The sequence below is a fragment of the Larus michahellis genome, chromosome 6, assembly GCF_964199755.1.
Source record: "Larus michahellis chromosome 6, bLarMic1.1, whole genome shotgun sequence".
NCBI classification, from domain to species: domain Eukaryota; kingdom Metazoa; phylum Chordata; class Aves; order Charadriiformes; family Laridae; genus Larus; species Larus michahellis.
The window spans coordinates 56058406-56081420 of record NC_133901.1 but is presented as its reverse complement, the minus strand read 5'-3'; the positions used below and the strand labels follow the sequence as shown (position 1 = coordinate 56081420).

The window sequence follows — 23015 nt, the reverse complement described above, 5'->3', positions numbered from 1 at the left end:
GCATGTATTGTCTTTTGTAAACATTTTGGAGATACTGTTAATAACCTCTGTTATGGTTGGATGTAGATACATAGGTAGTAGTTTGACCTGTTAATGACCTGGTCATTAACTATCCTGCTACTAGCTTTCTAATGCCCCTATAGCTGAAGGGCTTTCAAATCTACATCCTCCAGTTTCCACAGGAGCGTCATAAAGCTCACTTTAAATATTATAACTGTCCCTTCAAATGGAGATAGGCTCTCTGTTTGGAGACATACCTTTAGGCAGCAAAGAGCTGAAGATTAGCATGAAAAACAGAACAGGTCATTTGTTGCAATATTTGCCTACTGTGCCTGGGTGCAGTCATGTCTAACTTAGTTTAATGCTGAATATGCAAAACTGATTGGAAAGCAGAGTAGAACATGAAATCACCTAGCTACCTGGGGAGTGCCAGTGAGTTGTGGTGACTCTTTTGAAAGTACTTGCTCTTGTGTTTGTCCTTTGTCTTTTTTTTTTATTTGTAGTCCTTGCTGTGATACTGCACTTGGAAGAACAAAAGGCTTGTTATGTTTAGTGGCTGGGAGTCAGTAATAGTTTCTATGTATTTTTATTCACAAAACCCACTTTAGTTAACTGAACTCAGCCTGTATGCATAATCATTCTGCATAACAGTGTTGATTAGAGAGATGATGTTCCTCCTCATGACAGCCAACCTTGCTGTTCTGATTAATAGCAATGCAAATTAAATTGTTTACTGTTAGAATTCTTCTTGCCTGCAATCTTTCTCTAAGAACTAATTATTTAATTTTTTTTTAGGATTGTTAGATAACATTGTTTGAGTGGTAGTAGTCTGTGGTGGAAGTAGTAGTAGTGGTGGAAGTCTGGTCCAATTTGGGATGGCGGCTCCAGTTGATATCCTCATCACAGACCTGCCGATTATTCTTGAGTATCTCTCAGGTGGTTCTGTTCTGAAAGTAAGAATTCAAGGTTTAGTCTCATCAAAACTATTGTGCTTTAATGAAGTGGTCTGGATTTGACTTGGAATATTTATGTGGGGAGGATTCACTTGCCTAATCTAGGTCTGGTGCCACTTTAGATGGTACAGTGTGTCCTTGCCACTTCAGAATGACAAGGATCTCCCGCATCCTATGTCATGTCTGCTGACCCCATGTGCATGACTCATTCTGAAGTGTCTCGGATGCTACTAGATGTCTGTTCTTAAGCACCTGAATTGATGTCTTTGTGTCAGAAATGTTTTTAATGAACTTTGGTGTCAGTGTAAAAGCTCATGTGGTATTTCTTAGAAGAAAAAAATACTTAATTTGAATATAATGCTCTTCATAAAACTTTTAATTGCATCTCCAAGTTCTGCTGTGCTGATGCACTTCAGCAGTGATTAGAAAATCTCAAATTTCTCAAGTGAGGAAAAAGATATCTATCTCTTTGAACAATTTAGTGCTTTGTAATGAGCTTATATGGCATGAGTTCACATAGAAGTGGTGTATGGCTGCTGTCCTATTGATGAGATGTAGTTGACTCAGGATTGGAAGATGACAGTCAGAAGTTTTATCTAAACCATTGCTTATGACTTCAGAGTGAAGGACTTTGTATTTTTAAGCTCTGATTACAGCAGTTAACATGCAGAACTAGTAGTTTTGGAGATATATTTCATTTTTAGCATTTTTTGGTATTTTGATTTTTTCATAGCAATCCATAAATCTCTTTGGTTTTCTTTTTAATTTTTTTTCTTCCCCTAAGTACTCCCCGTATTTCTCTGGGTTTTGTGCCTTCCATATGCTTAGAACAATTTTTCTGACAGCCTGTGTTGAAGTCTTTCATAAAATGACGAAAAATTTTATCTGCATTGCAGGGTGTTTCACTCTGCCACCCTGATTGGGACTTCTGTGTTACATTTGTGAACGAAGTGAGCCATGCGGCACTTTGCTCACAGCACTGTCTAGCATGAGAGGCAAAAACCACATGCCATTAGAAAACTCTTAGTTCTCTTTGGCTTTAAGAACTAGATTAAAAATTGTTAGTTCATTCAGAGAATGAAAACCTTGCCAAAATTTAGGGAATTTCTTTCCAGGCTGCAGGTCCTCAAAATTAATTTGCTTTGAATTTTTGCTATTTTTTCCTCCTTAATGAAACTAAGAATGAAAACTAATGTTAAAAAAAAAAAAGCACCGTTCATCAGTAGCAGCTTTCTCAGTGCTACCCTTCTGACTAGAAGAATCCAGGCTCTGCCAAACTCTGCTGCAGCAACACCAGAACTTAATTTAAGAATCTTAATACTTCCAAAATATTAATTGTTTGGGAATTGTACATCAGGGAAGTTGCGGGGAGGGAGGGAAGAATGGATGGTGTGACCAGGAGTACTATTAGTCAGATATCACTTGCTGTATTTGCTAATCCTGTTCCATTTATTTTGCTGGGATTGAGGACTGAAGCTAATCCTGTTCCACTTATTTTGCTGGGATTGAGGACTGAAACCTTCCTACAGTGGTGTGAGACACTATAAAGATTTTAAATTCTTCCGCTTTGTTTTGCGTTTGTGTTGTAAGCAAAGCATGTTACAATTTAAAATCACAAATTACAAACCCAGCATACTGCAGGTTAAAAAAAAAAAAAACAACAACCAAAAAAAACCCCAAACAATAACAAACAACTGTGTTTTGTAGGTAATACACCTTCAAAAAGTTGCGGGTTTTAGGAGTGAATATCTAGTTAGTGTTGTAACTGATTGGAATAAAAGTTGAGGGGTTTTGAGGGTAAGCTGTCGTAGTGGTTTTCTCCCGTTTTGACACATGAAGAGTTCTCACTGAGGAAGTGGTCTAAGTTGCACATTCTGCTTGACTTTGGAGATGAAAAAAGATACTTTGATAGTTAAAGGAGTGGGTGGTGCTAAATGGCAAAGGTACTGCGTATGGAACGCTGACGTTTCATGGGGAGGTGAAGAATGAAAGGGGCGAGTTTAAGAGTGAGGGAACAAGCAAGTTAGAGCAAGCTGTTGTTGCTCTGCAAGCTAGCATATTTTGTACTGAATAGTACTGAGTGCTGCAAATCAGGTTGGATAATTAGTGTCAAACGTACTAAGGAAAAAATACTGGTAAATAAAGTATTTGGTATGTTCTTCCTCACTAGTCTATTATCAGTGATGTGGAAGAGTTGAATCTATAAAGCTTTTGCTTTCCTCCTTGACTGTCTAATCACACAAAACTACTAGTTTAGATATGTTTGGGTTTTCATTTTTATGTAACTCTAAAACAATTTACTACCAAGTAAATAATAGAAATTGAAACTCCAGTTTTATCTACAGAAATTGAAATTATCTCGCCTATTGTAGTAGTTCGAAGAGAATTATTTCAAAGCTGGCAAATACCAGAAGTGTGTCTAAAATACTGGAATGATTTGAAATACTTTCAGTTAGGATTTTTTTTATCTGATAGATATTTAATCTAGGACCTCTAGTTGTGAGAGCATTTGGGGTTTGGAACTTTATTTTTGAGGCATTACTGCCTTGGCTCTGTAGCTCTTCTGTTTCTAATGCGCTGAGACACATTATAAAATATTCTCAGGAGTAAGTGTGGTTTAAGCGTGTCAAAGAAAATGCAAAATCCAGTGATTTGGAAAGAAGACTTTTTGTTTTTTTAAACGATTGGAACTAAAGTTAAAGGCAATTTTGGTGAAATGTAATTAGTAGCAACAGACTAACAGGCAAAACACTTGTCGTGTATTTGCTCTAACTAGGGTATGTTTTTTTGAGGAAGGGGAATTATTCAGGGTACCTGTAGCCTTATTTTGTTAGGCTGATCTAGGCGAGCCTCACTGCTGTGTAAATTCCAGCTTCGTATTGTTGCAATATTTGGAGGAGTGTTTTTACTAGAAAAAGGGGCTAGAAGGGGCAATTCTGATTGCACTATGTGGACAGATTCTAGATTCACACTCAGTCAGTAATAACCTCATACTGCCCAATAACTAATGGATAAACTAGACACCTTGCAAAGAGAGTTCTAACTGTCCCACATATAGTGGAGGGAATAATGAAGGCTTGTTAATTCCATCACTGATTTGATTAGGTAGTCGCTTTTTTAATATGATGACTTTCTCATTCAGTAACTCTAAAAAAGAAATAAGCTAACTAATCTGAAAATAGGTGATCAAGGTCTCTTTCACTAAATACAGAGTTACTGTGAAAACAGATCTGCTGGTTAAATTCCCATATTTCATGGGAAGACCAGAGGTTCCAAAACCACAAACAGAACAACAGGTTTGGTCTAATATATTCCAGGTAGTTGGGGGAAAAATACATGACAAATAAAAAATTGTGGTATTCTGGAAAAGCAGAGTTTGATATTATAGATCACAGGCTGTGTCTTCAAAAGAAATGATAATGCACAATACAAGCAGTTGAGCCCTTTACTTTCTCTATCGGACAGAATTTGCTGAAGATCATTTACAACTTAACAGTATGTATTTTTCAGGATTGAAAATGTTCTACCACAGAACAAAGAAGGGAACAACTTAGTTTTTTTCTTGCAACTGCAAATTTTTATTTTAAAAATAATGTTTCTAACAACTTCTGTTTTGTTTGTCTTTTTTTGCTTACAAAATTAAATGTGCTTTTAAAGAACTATTAGGAGAAAAAGTACATTTGTCACCCAGTCAATTGATAGTCTTCAGGCAAATGTTTTTTGTTTGCATTAGATAAACTGAAAAATGTGGGCGAATATTAATAGAGATGGGAAGCTGAACTATGAATAGCATAACAATTTCGGTTTTTGTCAATCATATTTAGGCTTGATCGTCTCTTTATTTTACTGGACACCGGTACAACACCAGTAACAAGAAAAGCAGCTGCACAGCAACTTGGGGAGGTAGTGAAACTGCACCCTCATGAACTGAATAATCTCTTATCTAAAGTAAGCATCTTTTTTTTTTTTTTGAGTACTTTAATGGTGAGAATAAAACTAGTTTAAAGGGGTGTGGGTTCTGTGGGAAGAAGAAGAGAAAGCATAGTAGTTGTGTGTTCTCTGGAAAAAGGAGGCTGAAGAAAATTAGGAGACTACTTCTGTTAACCCTGCTGTTTTCTCAGCCTCTGAAATGCTTACGTAGGTGAGGTTTCACTTTGCATTCAGTATTGATATTCAATGTTTGCTGTAAGTTCATATTTTCTTCTATAAAGAGAAGCTTTACTGACTTCTAAAAATTTCTGCTCCTGCCTTTAAAGTTTGTTCCTTGTGCGATACAGCATTAAAAATACAGGAGGCAGCATGTCTTTAAAAGGAATGGAAAGAGATTTCCATTAGTTTGGGACTTCAATCTAGCCAAGTCTAGTAAAACCACCAAAAATAGTCTGTATCTGACAGCTGGAGATGGCTGAGTGACCTCAATTCTGCTCTTATTGAGCAGGTGCCCTCACCACAATTGGTGGTATCAACAGAGTGGACAAGGAGTCATGAATATCAAACCACTTTCAGAGAAAGAAATAGTTTTTCCAGATTTAAGACATAGTGGTAAATTAGTTTAGAAGAGCATTTGTTGCTTCAAGTGATCCATGTTGTCCCTCTTCTTGAGTTAAATGACTTCAGAGTTTTAAGGACTGTTAATCTCTGTTGAACACTTCCTTTTAGAAAGGAAAAAAAAAAGTCTCAAGCCTTGTTCAGTACCTGGCGGAAATCGAGGTTGAGTTTGACTCATGGGACTAAATATATTTTATAAATTCTGAATGTCTGGCTGTGGCAAGAGTTCTGCTCAGCAGTGACCAATTTAGGGAAGACTGCTTGCATTTCTTTGGTTTATTTTCTTGCCATTTGTTTTTGTTGTTTTCAGTGTTGTCTTAATCCATAGCAGTAAAAGTATTTTAATGTGTTTTAATAGAGCATAACTGCAGATGGATTTTCTGAAAGTAGATTTTTAAGCAAATATTTATTTATTCATCTCTCCTTGAAGGTGTTGGTGTATTTAAGAAGTACAAATTGGGATACTCGTATTGCAGCTGGCCAGGCTGTTGAAGCAATAGTGAAAAATGTACCTGAGTGGAATCCAACTCCAAGAGCAAAACAAGGTGCTTAAATGAATTATGTGTAATTCATTGTTTATCTGATGCAAACTGACTGTGATATGAGACTTTTCAAGGCAACTGTGTCATTCTGGGTTTTTTGTAAGCATAGACTTTTTTATATGCATGGACTGTAGTAAACATCTTTGGCTTTAGATATTCATATTCAGTTACAACGATGTGCCTGACCTTTGTTTCTTCTAAGATTCACGTGCTTGTGCTCTGTACCCTAATAAAGCTTTTATAAATAAAAGGAATAATAACTAGTAAAATGGCAAAAATTTTAACCAATCAACTTTGTCATGATATTTGCAGACATTTTCTTCTCTGTTCCCTTGCTCAAAGCACCTTTCTGAGGGAGGTGAAACAGCAGCTTGCTGAGGTCTTTTCTGTTTGTACTCACTTTGCATCTGAAATTGTCCTGTTAGGGATGTTAGAGTTGTTTTTATTGTTAACTTATGGACCTCTTGTCAGTGACTTTGTCTAAACCTGTTGGCGCTGTCTGTGTTCACAAACTTACATTGCACAGGTTCCAGAAGTTCACTAACTGTAAAAGAAAACAAAACCAACAAACATAAAACAAAAAAAAAACCACACCCAAAAAAACCCCACCCAAAAAACAAAATTCATGTCTGTTTTGAGGTGACCTCATATTTGTTTAATTCAGCACCTCCAGGTTCTCTTGCTATAGAATTTGACAAGCAAGTTCTGCATTTGCCTTATCCACTGCCTTTATGATTTTTATAAGCCATCATATTTAGTCTCCTCCAAGAACTTTTCTCCATATTGGAGAGCTGCAGTCTCTTCGGTCTTTCCTCCTTTGTCTTTTAGATTACTTTTTTGGTAACTTAACTGCATTGTCTTTCAGATAACTTTACTTGTCCTTCTCTGTGCTTTTTCTTACTTGTGGCCTCCTTGAGATGCACAGAACTGCACACAGTGTACCTACATCTCTAGAGAACTGATATTTATACGTAGTGACAAAATGATGATACACTTTGTCATGTTTTCAGTGTCCTTCCTGATGATGCCCAGTAGTTATTTGGCTGTCACTGCCCAATAAGCTGGTGAAAACAGAAAACTGTCAGAAGCGCCTCCAAGATCTTTATTGAATATTAACTGCCAGTTCTGAATTCAGTGTTGTGTAGGCATGGTTTACATTACTGACTTGGCACCTTATCTGCCTCTTTGCCCATTTACTCTGTTCTGAGACTCCTCCTTGGATTCCTTAGTGCCATTGTGACTTTTGTTTACCCAAAAGAGCTTTGTGTCATCTACATGCTGGGAGGAGAGTGTGTAGTGAAATCTCCTTCCCATTGCTAAAGACCGATGGAATTGGTTCCAGCATCGATCCCTTAAGGACTTCAAAGCTAACTTTTATCTGTCTTTAACCACCTTTCAAGCTGTAAAAGGATGTTTTCACCAATTCTGTGGTGACTTAATTCCTTCATCGTTTTGGTATGGTTTATGAAACCTTGCCAAAAGCTTTCGAATATATTGTATCTACTGGATCCCCTCTATCCACTCGTTAAAGCTCTTCAAGGACATTGATAATCAAGTTAATGAGGGTTTTTTTTCAGGAGCCATTCTGACTTTCCCAGTAATTCATATTTATCTATATACTTAATAACTTTATAGACTTTACTGTCTGGATAAAAGTTAATTTCACTAGTCTAATTCCAAGAATTACTTAGAGCACTCCTTTTGTACATGGAAATTGGGCAACCTGTCATTCTTTGAGTACAGCAGCTCTTTCATATGCATTGTCTAGTTCTTGCATATCTGCCTATCAGATATGAAAAGGTAATTATGTGTGTTTGAGAAGGTACCATTTAACAGGGCTAACTGGCTATGCAGACATTTGTTTCTTCAATTTCAGTTAAATTGTTTGATCTAATAGTCAAATATATGTTTTACAGTGGTCTGTTTGCATTTAGGTTCTTAAACTTCCTATAAATAAGTTTTCTTTTTGCATATGTTTAATGAAATGTTAATATCAGGTCTGAAGACATGTAGGTAGTGTTTATGTTGTATGGTGTTTGGAGCACTTAGACTCATTCTACTGTAAATGAACAAGCTTTCATAAATAAGTGAGTGTGGGATGAAACAGACTAAACTAAATGCTGTATTTCCTGTAGGCAACAATTGTATTTATACTGCTGGTTGTAATTCAGGATATGAGTGTGTTGGATTATGTAGGAATAGCGAATTTTTTTGACTAAGCAATCGACATATAGCAGCACGTGACTAAGAGCCACAAAACACCCTAATCTTTGAGCGTTGAGGGGAGGGAACACTTTGGAATTCATAACCAGGAAATTATAAAACACCTTGTGAGGAACAAATCTCTTCTGTATCAGTATTGAACCATGCTGTGTCTGCAGCTGGATTTGAGAAGAGCTGATAACTAGTCTTCAGCAGCCCTTGGCTGCTGAAGGCCCTCCCGTACCTGTGAAGACTGCTCTCCAGCTTCCATATCAAGGGTGTTTGGCTGTTGGTGATATGATACAGTGTTGGCATGGTAATTGTTTGAACTATTTTCTGAGCCACATGCAGCTCAAATGGTGAGTTGGCCATATGTGTACAAAGTGGTATGTCAGTACACCTAGTGGTATGTCAGCATCAAAGATTTTAAAAAGCTAAATTTATCAAGGGGAAAAACATTAAAAAAAAAAATAATCTTCAATTAAGTGTGTTAAGTGAGCTTTTTCAGACAATCTTTGTGAAACAGGTCCTTTACACTTTGTGAATAAAAGTGCTGTATGTCTGATGATTTCTTTGGAGAAGAGAAATTATTTCTTTCTCTTGCTTAATCGTCTGCCAGAACTTTGAACAAAATCTTCATCACATTGTCATTAATATCACTTTCAATGTCCTCTCTAGAACCAGGTTCAGAAAGTCCCATGGAAGATTCACCTTCAACAGATCGGTTGCGTTTTGACAGATTTGATATATGTCGATTGTTAAAACATGGTGCATCTCTTCTTGGTTCTGCTGGTGCGGAATTTGAAGTCCAAGATGATAAATCAGGTATATCTTTATATTTTACTTGCAGACAAGAAAACTTATTGATTTGAAAAAGTTTGTTGTGGCAGTATTATGAGCCTAGTCGTCCATGGTTTCTCAGAATGCTAGGAAGTAACTGAAGAAAATATTCCCCAACAAAACTGGTTTCTATTGCCTTTCTCAAGTTAAACAATTTTTTTAGGGGTTGTGTATTGCTTGGTTTTTCTTTCTTTGTTATCAGAATTAGTACTTGTACAGGGTGGAAGAGGAGATGGAAACCTAAAAGAGGAAGCAGAAAAAGCAGTATTAAAGACTCCTGTAGAATTTCGGTAGACTTCTTAAGAGGTGCAGGAACTATCACCACTTGTTCTTCATTGAAACAGTGTTCCCAAATATAGTAGTGGGATGTGGCTTATTTAAAAGCTTGAAGGTTTCAAGTACAGAAAGATTGTGTGAAAAATACTGTGATAAAACTGTCAAAGTGGAAAGGTCAAGTGTCTGTGCCCATGTGATGTCTCATTTAAGTGACTTGTCTGATATCTTTCTGCAACTTTTTAGCTGAGAGTTGGTTTATATCAGTGTAATGACATGGAGTTATTTTAATTTAAGTTTGGGGTGTTGCTATTACTGTACTTTCCTGCTCTAATCCCAGTCCATCTTCCAGTTTCTGCACCAAATGAAGTAATGTTATAAATAAGAATCTGTTCTGATGGTATAGCCCTGATTCACTTGTTTCCTCTGTGTGATGCGTTCTGTGCAGTGTACGCAGAAGATCACTAGCTTAGCAAGGAACAGAACCTATGGTTGCTGACACTTAAGCGGCATCCTGTCTGTTAAGCCTGGCTGCTATTTTATTGCTTGCCGTCTTTTATGCGAGGTTAATGAGGTGTTGTACAAGTTTGATCTCTTCTAATGGAGCCCTACCTGTTCAAAAATCAAATAGATGGAATAGGACACTTCAGTTCATAGAAGTCTGATATTTTTCCCAGTGTCGTATGATTGCCCGTAAATAACTTTATGAATTAAAATAAATAAAAAAATGCAATACCAAAAAATAAGAAAATTAAAAATAGTTTTTGTTTCGCTGCTTTTTTATCTGGTGGGAAAATGCACAAAGGCTACTCTGTTTTGCATTTTGTAGCAGCTTTCCTTTTCAAGTAAGTAGCTAATGTGAATGGATGTAAAGCAAGCTAAATAATCTTTAGAATTAGCAGTCTTCGGCACTTTTTCCTAAGATGAACTCATGAAAGGAAAAGTATTTTCTAGAGAATGGAAGTTGTTTGTATTTTTCTGCTTGTCAGTTAAATGCAATTAAAAAAACCCCACGAACTTTTTGGTATAGGTATAATTAACTACTAATTACTACTCAACCTGGTGTATACCCCCAAATTCTGCCAATATTGGTCACCTACTTACAAGTTTATGTGCAGATATTTGACAAAAAACCACCAGTCTCTTCACTCTCTTTTTACACGTGCAGTATGGAAGCCAGTGAGGTCTGACATCCATACGAGCTACAAGTTTTGGTTTACTTGGAGGGTTATTTTACTCAGGCACTACAATCTTCTAGTTTTCTTTCATGTAAATGTGGGTGGTCCTGATGTCTAGGTCTTCAGTAATTAGTGTTGAAGCTTCACAACATTATTGAGGTAGCTTCTGTTAAATTCCTAAACGAGCCTTGCTTGACGCATGAAGATTGAGGATAGGATTGTTACCAGACTCCAAGCACCCAGGGAAGATCACGCTTATGCTTCAGTCTGTTGCTGTCAGGAGTTAGTTTGGGCAGAAGGAGAGTAAACGCGTGGGTCCAGTGCACTTCACAAGGAAGAATGTTTCTGTAGAAAACAGGTTCCGGTTCAGCCTAGCTTAATATAGGATATTGGTTTGAATATCATTTGAGGGGTTTTGTTGGTGGTCATTATTTCTTAGGTCTGTGTTTCCCAACAGAAGGTAAAGTTTAGGAGGAAAGGAAACCTTTACAACAAACAAAACCAAAACAACCCAAACTGCCAAAATTAACAGATCCCACAAGGATGCATGTGCTCAACAAAAAAGCACTAATTCTTGAATCAGTTGCTAGATTTAGTATGTTAATTTGCTCCTTTCAAAGTGCACTTGCCTAAAAATTCAGGGAAAAATTAGTTTTTTTACTTCTGTAGACCAAGTGTAATTTAATGAATTTCAGGGGAATTATTTTCTGCTTAAAAATTGATCACAGTTTAAATGCTAGTATAGCTTTAGCAGCAGAAAAGGTCTTCCTAGGAATCAGCATGATTTGGTTTATAAGATTCTATTGATGTATTAGCCAAGAACAACTTAATTCTGTAACTTTTGGGTTTCTTATGTTACTTCATTGAGCAAATCTTCAATAATACATCTGATTGGAAATCTGACATATCTTCCCTTTTTTAAAAACTTCTTTTTTTTTTTTAAGGTGAAATTGATCCTAAAGAGAGGATAGCACGACAGAGGAAACTGTTACAAAAGAAACTCGGCTTAGATATGGGTGCTGCAATTGGGATGAATACTGAAGATCTGTTCAATGATGAAGATCTGGACTATTCTCCTTCTTCAGTTTCACTAGTAAATAAACAACCTGTAGGTAAAACCTCGGGCTGTTTGACTGCAAGAATTAGTACAGTGGGTTTGCTTTATGTGTGCTTCTGCAATTATAATATCTATATTTTCAGTGTGATGATCAACATCTGATATGGTATGCTTTTGACTTGCTGAGTTCTTATGCCCCATTAGTTGCACGTTAGTATTTGATGTCATACTGCTGCTCTGAGTTTGAAATGGGAGGTTGGGGAAGTTGAGAGCAATGTGGGTTTGAGAATTTTTCAGGACCCTCATTGTAAGAATTGACAATGAATGACTTCTCTTTCAGACTCTTCAGGCTGCTGAGTTAATTGACTCAGAATTTCGAGCTGGCATGAGCAGTAGACAAAAGAATAAAGCCAAAAGAATGGCTAAGCTGTTTGCAAAGCAAAGATCCAGAGATGCAGTGGAGGCTAATGAGAAGAGGTATAACGGTGAACTGGTTTGTTTTCATTTCAGTTAAGCTGGGATTGTGATTTGATTTATCCGTTGGAAAAACTTCCTCCAGTCTTTGCATCTTAATCTTTTATGTGCTAATTGTGTTGATGGTAAAAAGCTTGCATGCCATACTTACTCCCAGTAGAGCTTTGTTAAGGACATAGCTTTGGAGTGATCTTGAAATAATGGGATGCTACAGTTAAAATTTGTGGTTTGTCACTGTTATTAAATATGGCTTGAGAATACTGCATGAAAATGGGGGATTTAAGAAGGTAAAAAATAACTAAAAATTTAAGATACAACTTTCTGATGTATGTTGTGTTCCTCACTGTAGTTTATAGTGACATATTATTGTACCTACTGTGTTTATAAAAAGCAGTAAAAAAATCTATCTTTCCTTGATTTTATTTAAGAATTTCTGTGTTTCTTAGAAAAGGCTGAGAAGGATTGCCAGTTTGGGACAGTATTCTACTGTCCGCTCACTTAATATTTTTTTTAACATGTAAACATCTATTTTGCATATTTCACAGTGTTAAACCTCTTTGTTTTGTATTTTTGCCACGCTTCATTGTATCTGAAGACTTCAGTTGTAGAAGTAATTAATTCCCCTAAAGCATACTTTCAGTTCATGAACTTGTACTTCCTTCTCAGCAATGATAGCACTGATGGGGAACCAGAAGAAAAGAGAAGAAAAGTTGCAAATGTTGTCATCAACCAGCCTGCCACAGACTCAAAAACTTTGGTAGAAAATGCTCCAGAAGAGGTATGATGTATTGTTCTGCTCTTAGCAGGAATGATCATTCAGTTTTTAGCAGAATAATGTAAAACAAAACGCTTTTATGGCTCCCAAATGCTTTAGTCATTTTAGCGTTAAGAGAAATGGAGTAAAGAATGCCATTGCCAGTTTACTTCTGTATGTAATAAGAAAATGAATTTCAAACTGTGTATAGCATTGAGGAAGAAAGCAAATTTAATCCATTGGTAGCAGTTTGTGACCCAAATGAACCTGAGTAGGTGGATTACAGGTGTCAGACCTGGGTATTAAACTGTAAAACTGTGCTAAACACTTAGATGATAGGATTACACTGAGCCATAAATAATTTGATCTAAATGTTCGCGTACACTTTATTTAATCTCCGCCTTACTTTAATTAGGCTCATTTTAGAATTAAGTTCTATATTTAGTAGTTGAAGATTTAAACAATTGCCTTAGTCGTAGAAAAACTTCCATTTGTTTCAATAGACTGAAAAGCTGAAAAATTGTAAGAAATGCTATACCAGAATACAAATGGCACATAGAAGTTTATTTGAAGAGACTTTATATTGATTAGTCTGTATTCTACAAAATTAAAATTTTTACAGGCATAGTTTAGGAATTAAATATTTGCAAAATAATGATTGGAAAATTAATTTGAGATTAATGATAACTGGAAGCTGAATAGCTGCCGGTTGCTAGCCTTGCAAATGCTTTGTGATGGTGTGAATGTACTGATGTTAGTATCATAATCTCCTTTCCACAGCCATGTCAGTTTCCTGGTAGGAAATTTTGGGACAGTGGATATGCTTCTGGTTTTCAAAAATGCAGGATGTGTTTTGAAAAGGGTGGCATTTAGTACTAGATTGATTGACCCAATTTGATTATGTAGTGTAATTTCAAAGCAAAACTTGCCTATTATGTTCCTTAAAGGCGAAGTTCATAAATTTAAAGAATAACTGGGGAGAATAAGAAACTTTGCTTATTTTCTGCCTTGGCATGGTTCCTAGAGGGAGGCTGAATTCCAGAACATCAAAATTAATTACCATAGAGAAGAGGTTACAATACTAACAGACAAACTTCACAAGCCTTTTAAAAGAAGATCCAGTGCCAATCAGCAAAGTTTCCGAAGTGAGGAAGAAGGTTGTTTTTTTTTAAATTCTGTCCAGTAACAAAAAAAAAAAACTTCAGCTTTTGGAGGTCTTAGTTATCTTCATGTATCTAAGTAGTGTACAATATAACAAGTGTTTGTCTGATCTTTCTTTTAATCTTGTACTTAATATTATGAATTTAGGCAAATGAATGGCCTTTGGAAAGCTTCTGTGAAGAGGTGTGCAATGATCTCTTTAACCCTTCTTGGGAGGTAAGATGTGCAGTATCTAAGGTGTAACTATAGATTAAAAAAAGGCTTCGACAGCAGTGCAAAAATTGTATGTGTAGGACTTGAGAATTTTGCTAGATGTCAAAAATCACATCAATCGTAAATACAGATTAGCCAAGACAAATCTGCTTTTAGAGAACTTAAGTGGTTTTTAAGACTCATTTAAAGGGCAAATGAAAAGAGATATGTAATGTATACTCAAGTGGAGAGTGTGAAAGATATGGAAAGCAGTGATTACATGTGAGAATTCTTGAACTATTGAAATAGAATCAAAATAAAAGCACATGAATCTATGGTCAAAAAGATGAAGCAATGGATTCATCAAGAGTTTGAAGAATATTGTGTGAGTGTTGCTGACAACAGTGGCATAGTTGTCTAATGTTAAGCTAGTAGAAAAGGATGGGGGGATCACTCCTTTGGTAACAGAGAGTAGGCTACAAATTATTAGTTGTTCTCTGAATTTATAAAAAGGAAATTTTAACTTTTTTAGAAGTATAGTAAATACTAACTACAAAACCTACACGTTTGGTTGCCTAGACAACTTATTTTCAAGATTCAAAACCTGATCTACTCACTCGTTTATTCAGTCCTTATACTATTTACCACAAACTTTGATATCAGTTCTAAGCCAAAATATGAAGTAGCTGACGATGGTCTCTCTTCCTTGAGCAGACAATGAAAATAACTGTTGTCAAGTAACTTCATTTTTTTATTAAAAAAGTTGATCTTTTGAAAGATTAAATGTTAACACCAACTGTAACATGCTTAATCATATCTGTAGCACAGTTTCAGTGACAGCAAATTGGCTCTGCCCATACATTCTCAGAGCTTTCTTGGTATGTTTGATACAGGGTGCATGCATCTTTAATTAAGGAAGTAGATCAATACAGAATCATTATTACAGTATGTTCTGGATGAAAAACAGGTTAAACTACCTCAAAATACATGTTTATAAAATGGCCCTGTGGCATCTTCTTGCAATGTCTTGAGGCAGTCTGGATGACCAGTTCAGGCTGCTTGCCTAGCTTATAGGCAGCTGAGGTCAGGTGAGATGAATCCTACTACTGGTATTTCCTTTAGAACATGGCAGCAAGACCAACAAATGTATGTTTGCAGAAGCTGAGCAGTTAACTACAAAGTCTTCCTCTTTTGGCTTGTAACAACTAGGTCATAAGCAATCTTGGACCAAATAAACAAATAATTGGTGTATTATGAACAATTAGGATTTTAAGACTAGGCTCTCTGGCTGGTTTTTATTAGCTTGCTTATAGCTTTTACCACAGCCACTGAGCTGTACATGTGGGGACGTGTATGCTTGCATTTCATCTAAGATATTCTGATTGAGGGAGGACCTACCAACTACTTAGTTCTAGTTATTACTGTCATGAAATGAAATACAATAATCTTCTGCTTGCAACAAGCATGTATATCAAGTGCCCTTCAAACAAACAAACGAAAAAGCCCAAACAGTTAAGTTTTGCTCTAACCTATGTAAAGGCCTCTCAATGAAAACCCAGTTCAAAACTTTACTTCCGCAACTTTCTGTTTATCTGTTGAGTGGACTTTTCTTGATTAGCCAATAACTAGTCCAGTTAGGTATCAAAAATACCAGGAACAAGTGTGTCTGTAGCACATCTTTCTACTGGTCTTCTGTAACTTCCAAAATTCTTCCTAGTGTTTTCAAGTGTTTCTTTGGTGGGAACATACAAGTGGCTATAATTTGCTTTCCCATATCACTCGTTCACTTATTTTAATATTTAGCCAAGCAAGGCAGGTTTGTAAGCTATGCTGAATAGTGAACGAATGAATTCTCATAAATTCGTTTCACAGACACCAAAATATTCAGTGGGCATCCAAACTCTGTTTAAGAAATACAGAGTTTGAGAAATATATACTATAGAGTTTTAGAAATATAAGAATATTGCTTTTCTTTAGCGTATAAACTTACTAAAAACAGTTATCTTCTAGTTGCTCTTTCTCTGAAAACTAGTGGTTTATAACACAGTGATATAATATGATAACAGTATCTTCCATGTTAGAAAATAGAAGCAATTCTTAATTGCTTCTCTCCACAAGCTGACAAATACTTAGGAAATAAAAGGTTTGTTTTGGTCAGATGAAGTATACGATTTAATCTAATAAAATGCTACCCTTTCCAACAAGTCTAAGTACCACTAACTCTGCAGCACTTGAAATGTCTGTATTAAGGACAAAGAAGTACTGTTTCAGTTACCCAGTGTGGTTTTTATCTCTGTTCCTAGATATTTAAAAACTTATTTTATTTCACTTTTCTAGGTTCGACATGGTGCAGGTACCGGACTGAGGGAGATACTTAAAGCTCATGGTAAAAGCGGTGGTAAAATGGGAGACAGCTCTTTAGAAGAAGTAAGTTTCCAGTCATGTAGACTTAACATATTTCTTAAATGAAGTTTAGAAAACTGGCTTCTTAAAATACTTTAGCTTTGCAAGAGGTGGGTGACTTGAGGAATATAAACCATGAGATTTGTCTGCTCAGAATAATCTGGATGAAATCACTTTATGCATCCCTGAAATGCTTACGTTCTTTTTAAAAGGCCTGTGCAAAAAACAATGCTACTGTATAAGCAGCCATTAATATGTAGACTGTGTGTAAAGTTATTAAACACTAGCTTCCATACCAGGAAGTACTGTTTTCAGGTCATGGTAAAGGTATGCTGAAACAAAATTTACAAGTTCCTTATGTAACTTCAGTAAAGTGTCTCAGACCATCTAATTCTATTCGCTTAAATAGTAAGGTGACTCTATTGATCTGCTTCCTTTGTTATTGTGAGAAAAAGTATTTAAATAGTCTATTTAAAAGGAAAACACTTTTTAAAAATATCACGACAGTAATAACTTGATTACTAATAGTGAATCACATCCAGATTCATACTAACTTCTCTGCTGTAAAAGCAACTGTAAGAGCTTCTGGTTTAGAGAGTGTTGAAGAACGAGGAGATATATTTATCAAATGTAAATCAAGCTACTTCAGCATACTTTATATAGGGAAAGCAAAAGCTGCTCTCCTCCTTGCTTCCATGTGGAGTAGTATTTGTTCCATGGAGATTGCAGGGTAATAATAACACACACTGCAATGATAAGATGCTTTAAACAGTTCTTTCACTATTTATGGAAAGAGTGTGTATACTCCAGGCTAGCTTCAAAGGCTGCTGTTCATGCTGTAGGTGGGCTATAATTCTCTGACATGTATTGGAATATGAAATCCATAACGTGATGAAAGTGTTGTTCATAAAAATCATAGTTTTCAAGGGAAGTGGTGATCTAGCAGGATAACAGTGGATATGAGAAAGATGATGCCAGAATAGTTGCTTTTATGGGGCTTCTGCTCTGAGATTCAGAATTGCAGAGCTATTGGGCCTCTAACAGAGGCCAGATCTTCAAGACAAGCTTGGTCTAAATTGCTGTTTTGAATCTGGAGGAGACTTGGCTGAAAAGCAAGTTCTTTCACTGGGTCTCCCACAGTGGAGAAGTACTGCTTAATAGTTTATGTTTATTTGTAAATATTCTTCAAACACTTATTAATTGATTTGCCTAGGACTTGTTGCTATTAGTCAGTCTAAGTTATCTGAATGACCTTACCTTTATGTGCTGTGTAGGGATAAAATTATCTGCCCACCTTACAAGGTGCTCTCTAGCCTTTTGATGAAGGTATTATGTGTTTTTTAAAAAATACATTATCATGTTTGTAATAATCCAGGTGAGCTGAATTAGCACTGACTATTTTACCTTGACTGTCTGTGCAAGATGACTATATTCAGCCAGTTTAAACGTATGTTGTCATATCTTTTGTATAAATTTTAGCTAAATCAAGCATATCAGAAATCCTTTATGAATAAATACAGTTAAGGTGCTCACTTTTTCTCTTTTTACAGATGATTCAGCAGCATCAGGAGTGGCTAGAAGACCTGGTTATTAGACTCCTTTGTGTGTTTGCATTAGACAGATTTGGAGATTTTGTTTCAGATGAAGTAAGTTGTCTTTGAGTGAAGAGGAAGATCAGCAGGCTTCTGTAGGAGATACTGCAGCACATCAGCTATGCTTTGTACAGTGCTACTGCATGTGCCTGTTCTTATTGCTCACAGATGCTTATTGCAAAGTAGCTGATACATAACTTCTACCTCTTTTGCAATTTTGGTCATCTGATATATTGGTTTCTTTCGAAGTCAAATTTTGTGCAGAAATATCTGTGTTGTCATTTACTTTATCCTAGGTGGTAGCACCAGTACGTGAGACTTGTGCTCAGACTTTGGGAGTAGTCTTGAAACATATGAATGAGACTGGAGTTCATAAAACTGTGGATGTTCTCCTGAAGCTGCTTACACAGGAACAGTGGGAAGTGAGACATGGTGGTCTCCTAGGAATAAAGTACGCTTTGGCAGTACGTCAGGTAATAACCCTCATGACAAATTGCAGAGAGTTTTGGTACAAAAAGCTCTGCTCAAAGTTGAGGATGTGGCTGAACGTTAAATAGGTATGATAAAGCAAGCTTGCTTGCACTGCAGCCTTACGTGGGTTATAAATGCATGCTTGCATCTTTATATCCAGGCTGCAGAAGTCTGCGAGTATATAGCAAAGTTGTACTCTTGTAACTTGGTAAGTTACTTGCACAAAACATGATAAATCGAGACTATGCTTGTCTGGTTTTGGTAATACTTTCATGTGCCAGGATAACAGCTGAGTGCTACAAGAGTTTAGTCTATTGGTGGCATTATTCTGCAAATGCTGAGCTTTGTTTACACCAAAAAAAACCCCAATCTGAGCTGAGTTACAGTTCATTCAAGTTTGTAACCTAGGTTTTGTTTCATGAATGGTAACTTACAATATTTAGATTATAGTCTTGGACCTCTGGCTTCTGTTTTATATAACAGGTTTATTCACACACTCAGATTACATCTTAATTGTTTGGGGCATTATATCCTTAAGTTTAAAAATGCTTGTGATCTTTCTGGCAGGACATGATCAACACTTTATTGCCTAAAGTGTTGCCTGCAATAATTGAAGGTCTCCAAGATCTGGATGATGATGTCCGAGCTGTTGCTGCAGCATCTTTAGTACCAGTAGTGGAAAGCCTCGTCCAACTTCAGTCTCAGAAGGTGACTGAATTGTTTTCCATCAATTCTGATTGAAAAGTTAACTTTTGGTCTGAGTGAAGAAAAGAATGCTTATAGTCAGCTCTTTGATTTTTCCTTTTTTTGTACAATAACTTCTTATTTGTGTAGGTGCCTTTTATTCTTAATACCTTGTGGGATGCACTTCTGGAGTTGGATGACTTGACAGCTTCCACAAACAGTATCATGATCCTTCTTTCTTCCCTTCTGACTTACCCTCAGGTCCGCAAATGCAGGTAACTTTAATTAGTATTGCTTCAGTATTTGCAGGTTTTACTCTTGCTTTTCCTTAAAGTGAAGGTTAGTACAGTGCTTCTACTTTTGTTACATTAGTAAAAGGCAACAAAATAATTAGATGGTACTAGACATTGTTTGCATGTGACTTATTTTTTTTCCTTCTCTCTCTCCATTCATCTTGGATATTTTAGTAAAGGATATCGGTTCCACTCATATGGTGGTCCTGCCCACAGACTACTTGTTTCTCTGCTCCTTGTTGACAAACTCCAAACAAGCGAGCAAACTGTGTACATCAAAACACATGCATTTACCTGTTGAACTTTACTCTTGGAACAGTTCTAAAGAAAGCTATGAAATTGAAAACTCACATCAGTAGTACAACCAGTAATTCTATGTGGCTGGTTGAAGACGATGCCTAGTTTCTCACTGTTTGGGACTGTCAAATTAAAGGAATTGCATGTTAGTATGTTAACATTTTTCATAAACTCGCAGCATCTGCACTTCAGGTAGATGTCTTACACATCTTATCTTTCTCATCCTATGTGATTGTTACTGCTCAAGCTGTTTTTTGCCCAGATCCAAAATTAGGAATGAAGTTTTGTCACTAATGCCATCTTTAATTCAGCGTGTACTACTTGTGTCAGCTGATGTGCAAGTTCATGCACAAAAGATAGAAGTTTGCTTTAAATTATTTCTAAACTCATAAATGCCTAATAATAAATTCAAAACAAAGCCAAAGCACCTCTTTTCTAAATAGTTGAACAAAGCCCAAAGTATAATCTGGGAAACAACATGGTAAAAACATATGCTTGAATCAACTAGTTCTTTATACCAGTAAGAAAAAACAGTGTTTTCCTGAAAAAAGATACTGACTCATACTATTTTAAATGTTTAAGCTGATCATTTGCTTAAAATCACCAAGCGTATGCAATAACACTTCTCTCTTTAAAAAAGCTTTCTTTTTGATAAAATATTAACTGAGGATAAGCAAAATTAACTTAGTTCTGTGTGGTGTTTTTTTTTTTTCCCCTGTCACTGTCTCTGTCTTCTCTTCGTGTACTAGTATTCAGCAGTCACTCACAGTTTTGGTCCCACGTGTGTGGCCGTTCTTGCATCACACTATATCTTCTGTCCGAAAAGCAGCACTGGAAACATTATTCACACTGCTGTCTACCCAAGACCAGGTAAGAATTAGAGTTATTAGTGTTTTATTATGATGCATATTGGAATCTGTTTGATCATGATATCCTTGTTTCAGAGCTCTTCAACATGGCTGACTCCAATTCTGCAAGACATGTTGAGGCACATATTTCAATTTTGTATCTTAGAAAGCAACCAAGAAATTCTGGATCTTATTCATAAGGTATTTGCATGACTTAAACACTATATATTTAGGTCATATCCTGCTCTTTCATATCTTCTGCATTCTTGTGCAGATAAAGAATAGTTTGTTCATGTTAATTATTTTGTAGTTAGCCTATTGATGCTTTACTGTAGAGTGAAGAATAGGATGGTTCCTACAGTTTATCAGCACACATATGATCTTACGTAGACTGCATACAAATTCGTCATGATTTCCACTATGTTTCTTTCCCCAGGTATGGCTGGAACTGTTAAACAAGGCGTCTGTACAGTATGTGGTTGCAGCTGCTTGTCCGTGGATGGGAGCCTGGCTCTGCTTAATGATGCAGCCATCTCATTTGCCCATTGACTTAAACATGTTGCTAGAAGTAAAAACCAGATCAAAAGTAAGTGAAATGTGACCTCTCTAACTGCTTGGGGGAAGTAGGAAATTGCTTAGCTGTGTATAAAGACATGTTCTAAAGGTGTTAGAGGGGAGTGATGGTGCTTTTCTACAGGTAACCTAACTTACAAACTTACCTACATGCAACCGAACTTCCAACTTAAATGTAACCTAACTTCCAAACCTCAAGTCTGTACAGCCAAATAGCTCTTGTCAGGTTATCCATGAGAATTCAGAGTTCTGTTGTGTAGCATGCTCCCTGTGAATACTTTATAAAGTCTTTATTTACATGGTTCCAAAACCATCTGTTTGCAGGACTGAGTTAAGTCTAAAAGCATTGTGTAATTTCTGAAAACATGCTGAAAGAGGACCATAGAATACTATTAGCAGAGAGATGATTTGTAATGATTAACTACCTTAAGAAATCTGTTATCCAAGAAATGTTCTGGCTTAGTCAAATTTTTGCAGGGTATAATGGTTATTGGAAATGTTATGCAATATGAATTAATCTTTTCTATTACAAACACATTTACTTTCAACCTCTCCCAACTTAATTCCGTAGGAAAAGGCTGGTGCTAAACTGCGTCAAGGTCAAACCCAGAATAAGGAAGTGATTCAGGAATATATTGCTGGGGCAGACAGCATTGCAGAAGATCCAGCAACCAGAGATTATGTTGTCATGCGAGCTCGGATGATGGCAGCAAAGTCAGTTTACTGAAAATCTGAGAAAATATTTAAAAGCCATTTATCTTTTTTGTTACATAGTGCTTTTGCAAAAACTTAATTATGTAGACTTTTTTTGGCATCTTCATTTTGAATCATTAAATGTAGAGTAATTATAACATTGAAGTGACTGTTCTTTCTCCTTTTGTCAGGTTGCTGGGAGCACTTTGTTGTTGCATTTGTGACCCAGGTGTAAATACTGTTACTCAAGAAATAAAGCCAGCTGAATCATTAGCTCAGCTACTGCTCTTCCACTTGAATTCTAAATCTGCCTTGCAGAGGATTAGTGTTGCATTAGTAATCTGTGAGTGGGCAGCCTTGCAAAAGGTAGGATGTTTCTGCAGCAAAAATAAATTTTACATACTATTTTAATCCACAGCTTGTCACCTGCTACTTAGTTTGAAATAAAATTTCAGTTGGTAAGCTAAAATGGTATTTGTACATCTAAATACTAAAAGCTTGATTGGTAGACAATGGAGGAATACATTACTTGGTAGCTAAACGCCAACTGTCAGAACTATGAATCAGTAAATATGTTCACATTTCTTCTACAAATAAGTCTGTTCTCAAGATGCATGTTATCTAAGGTCAATGCTTCCTTTTAACATGACTGTCTTTCCTGTATTCACTATCACTTTGGTTCTAGTGGCGGACTGAAGGTTTCATTCATAATCTTTAATATTGTGGATTGCAAATGTTAATGGTCCCTCTGGAAACTGGATTATGTCTCTTCCTGTTACAGGAGTGTAGAACTGTGGCCATTTGTGTGCAACCTCGTTTGCTTGGGGTCCTTTCTGAACATCTTTATTACGATGAAATTGCTGTTCCTTTTACACGAATGCAGAATGAATGTAAACAACTCATCTCACTGTTAGCTGATGCACACATTGACATTGGAAACAGAGTAAACTGCAGTGTATTTACAATAGATCAAGCTAATGAGCTGGT

General features: G+C 36.3%; 1 protein-coding gene across 1 annotated transcript in view; it reads left to right on the top strand.

Annotated features, from left to right (window-relative positions):
• BTAF1 (B-TFIID TATA-box binding protein associated factor 1) overlaps positions 1–23015 on the top strand; it is a 47216-nt gene that overhangs the window by 5860 nt on the left and 18341 nt on the right. The window contains exons 2-19 of the mRNA XM_074593286.1: positions 4778–4901; positions 5932–6046; positions 8924–9070; positions 11481–11644; positions 11934–12070; positions 12734–12845; positions 14130–14198; positions 16512–16601; positions 18128–18223; positions 18466–18642; positions 19208–19348; positions 19475–19599; positions 20664–20784; positions 20859–20963; positions 21199–21348; positions 21907–22049; positions 22220–22394; positions 22810–23013. Coding sequence (XP_074449387.1) covers positions 4778–4901; positions 5932–6046; positions 8924–9070; positions 11481–11644; positions 11934–12070; positions 12734–12845; positions 14130–14198; positions 16512–16601; positions 18128–18223; positions 18466–18642; positions 19208–19348; positions 19475–19599; positions 20664–20784; positions 20859–20963; positions 21199–21348; positions 21907–22049; positions 22220–22394; positions 22810–23013 — 2395 coding nt within the window. The remainder of the gene's footprint in view (positions 1–4777; positions 4902–5931; positions 6047–8923; positions 9071–11480; positions 11645–11933; positions 12071–12733; positions 12846–14129; positions 14199–16511; positions 16602–18127; positions 18224–18465; positions 18643–19207; positions 19349–19474; positions 19600–20663; positions 20785–20858; positions 20964–21198; positions 21349–21906; positions 22050–22219; positions 22395–22809; positions 23014–23015) is intronic.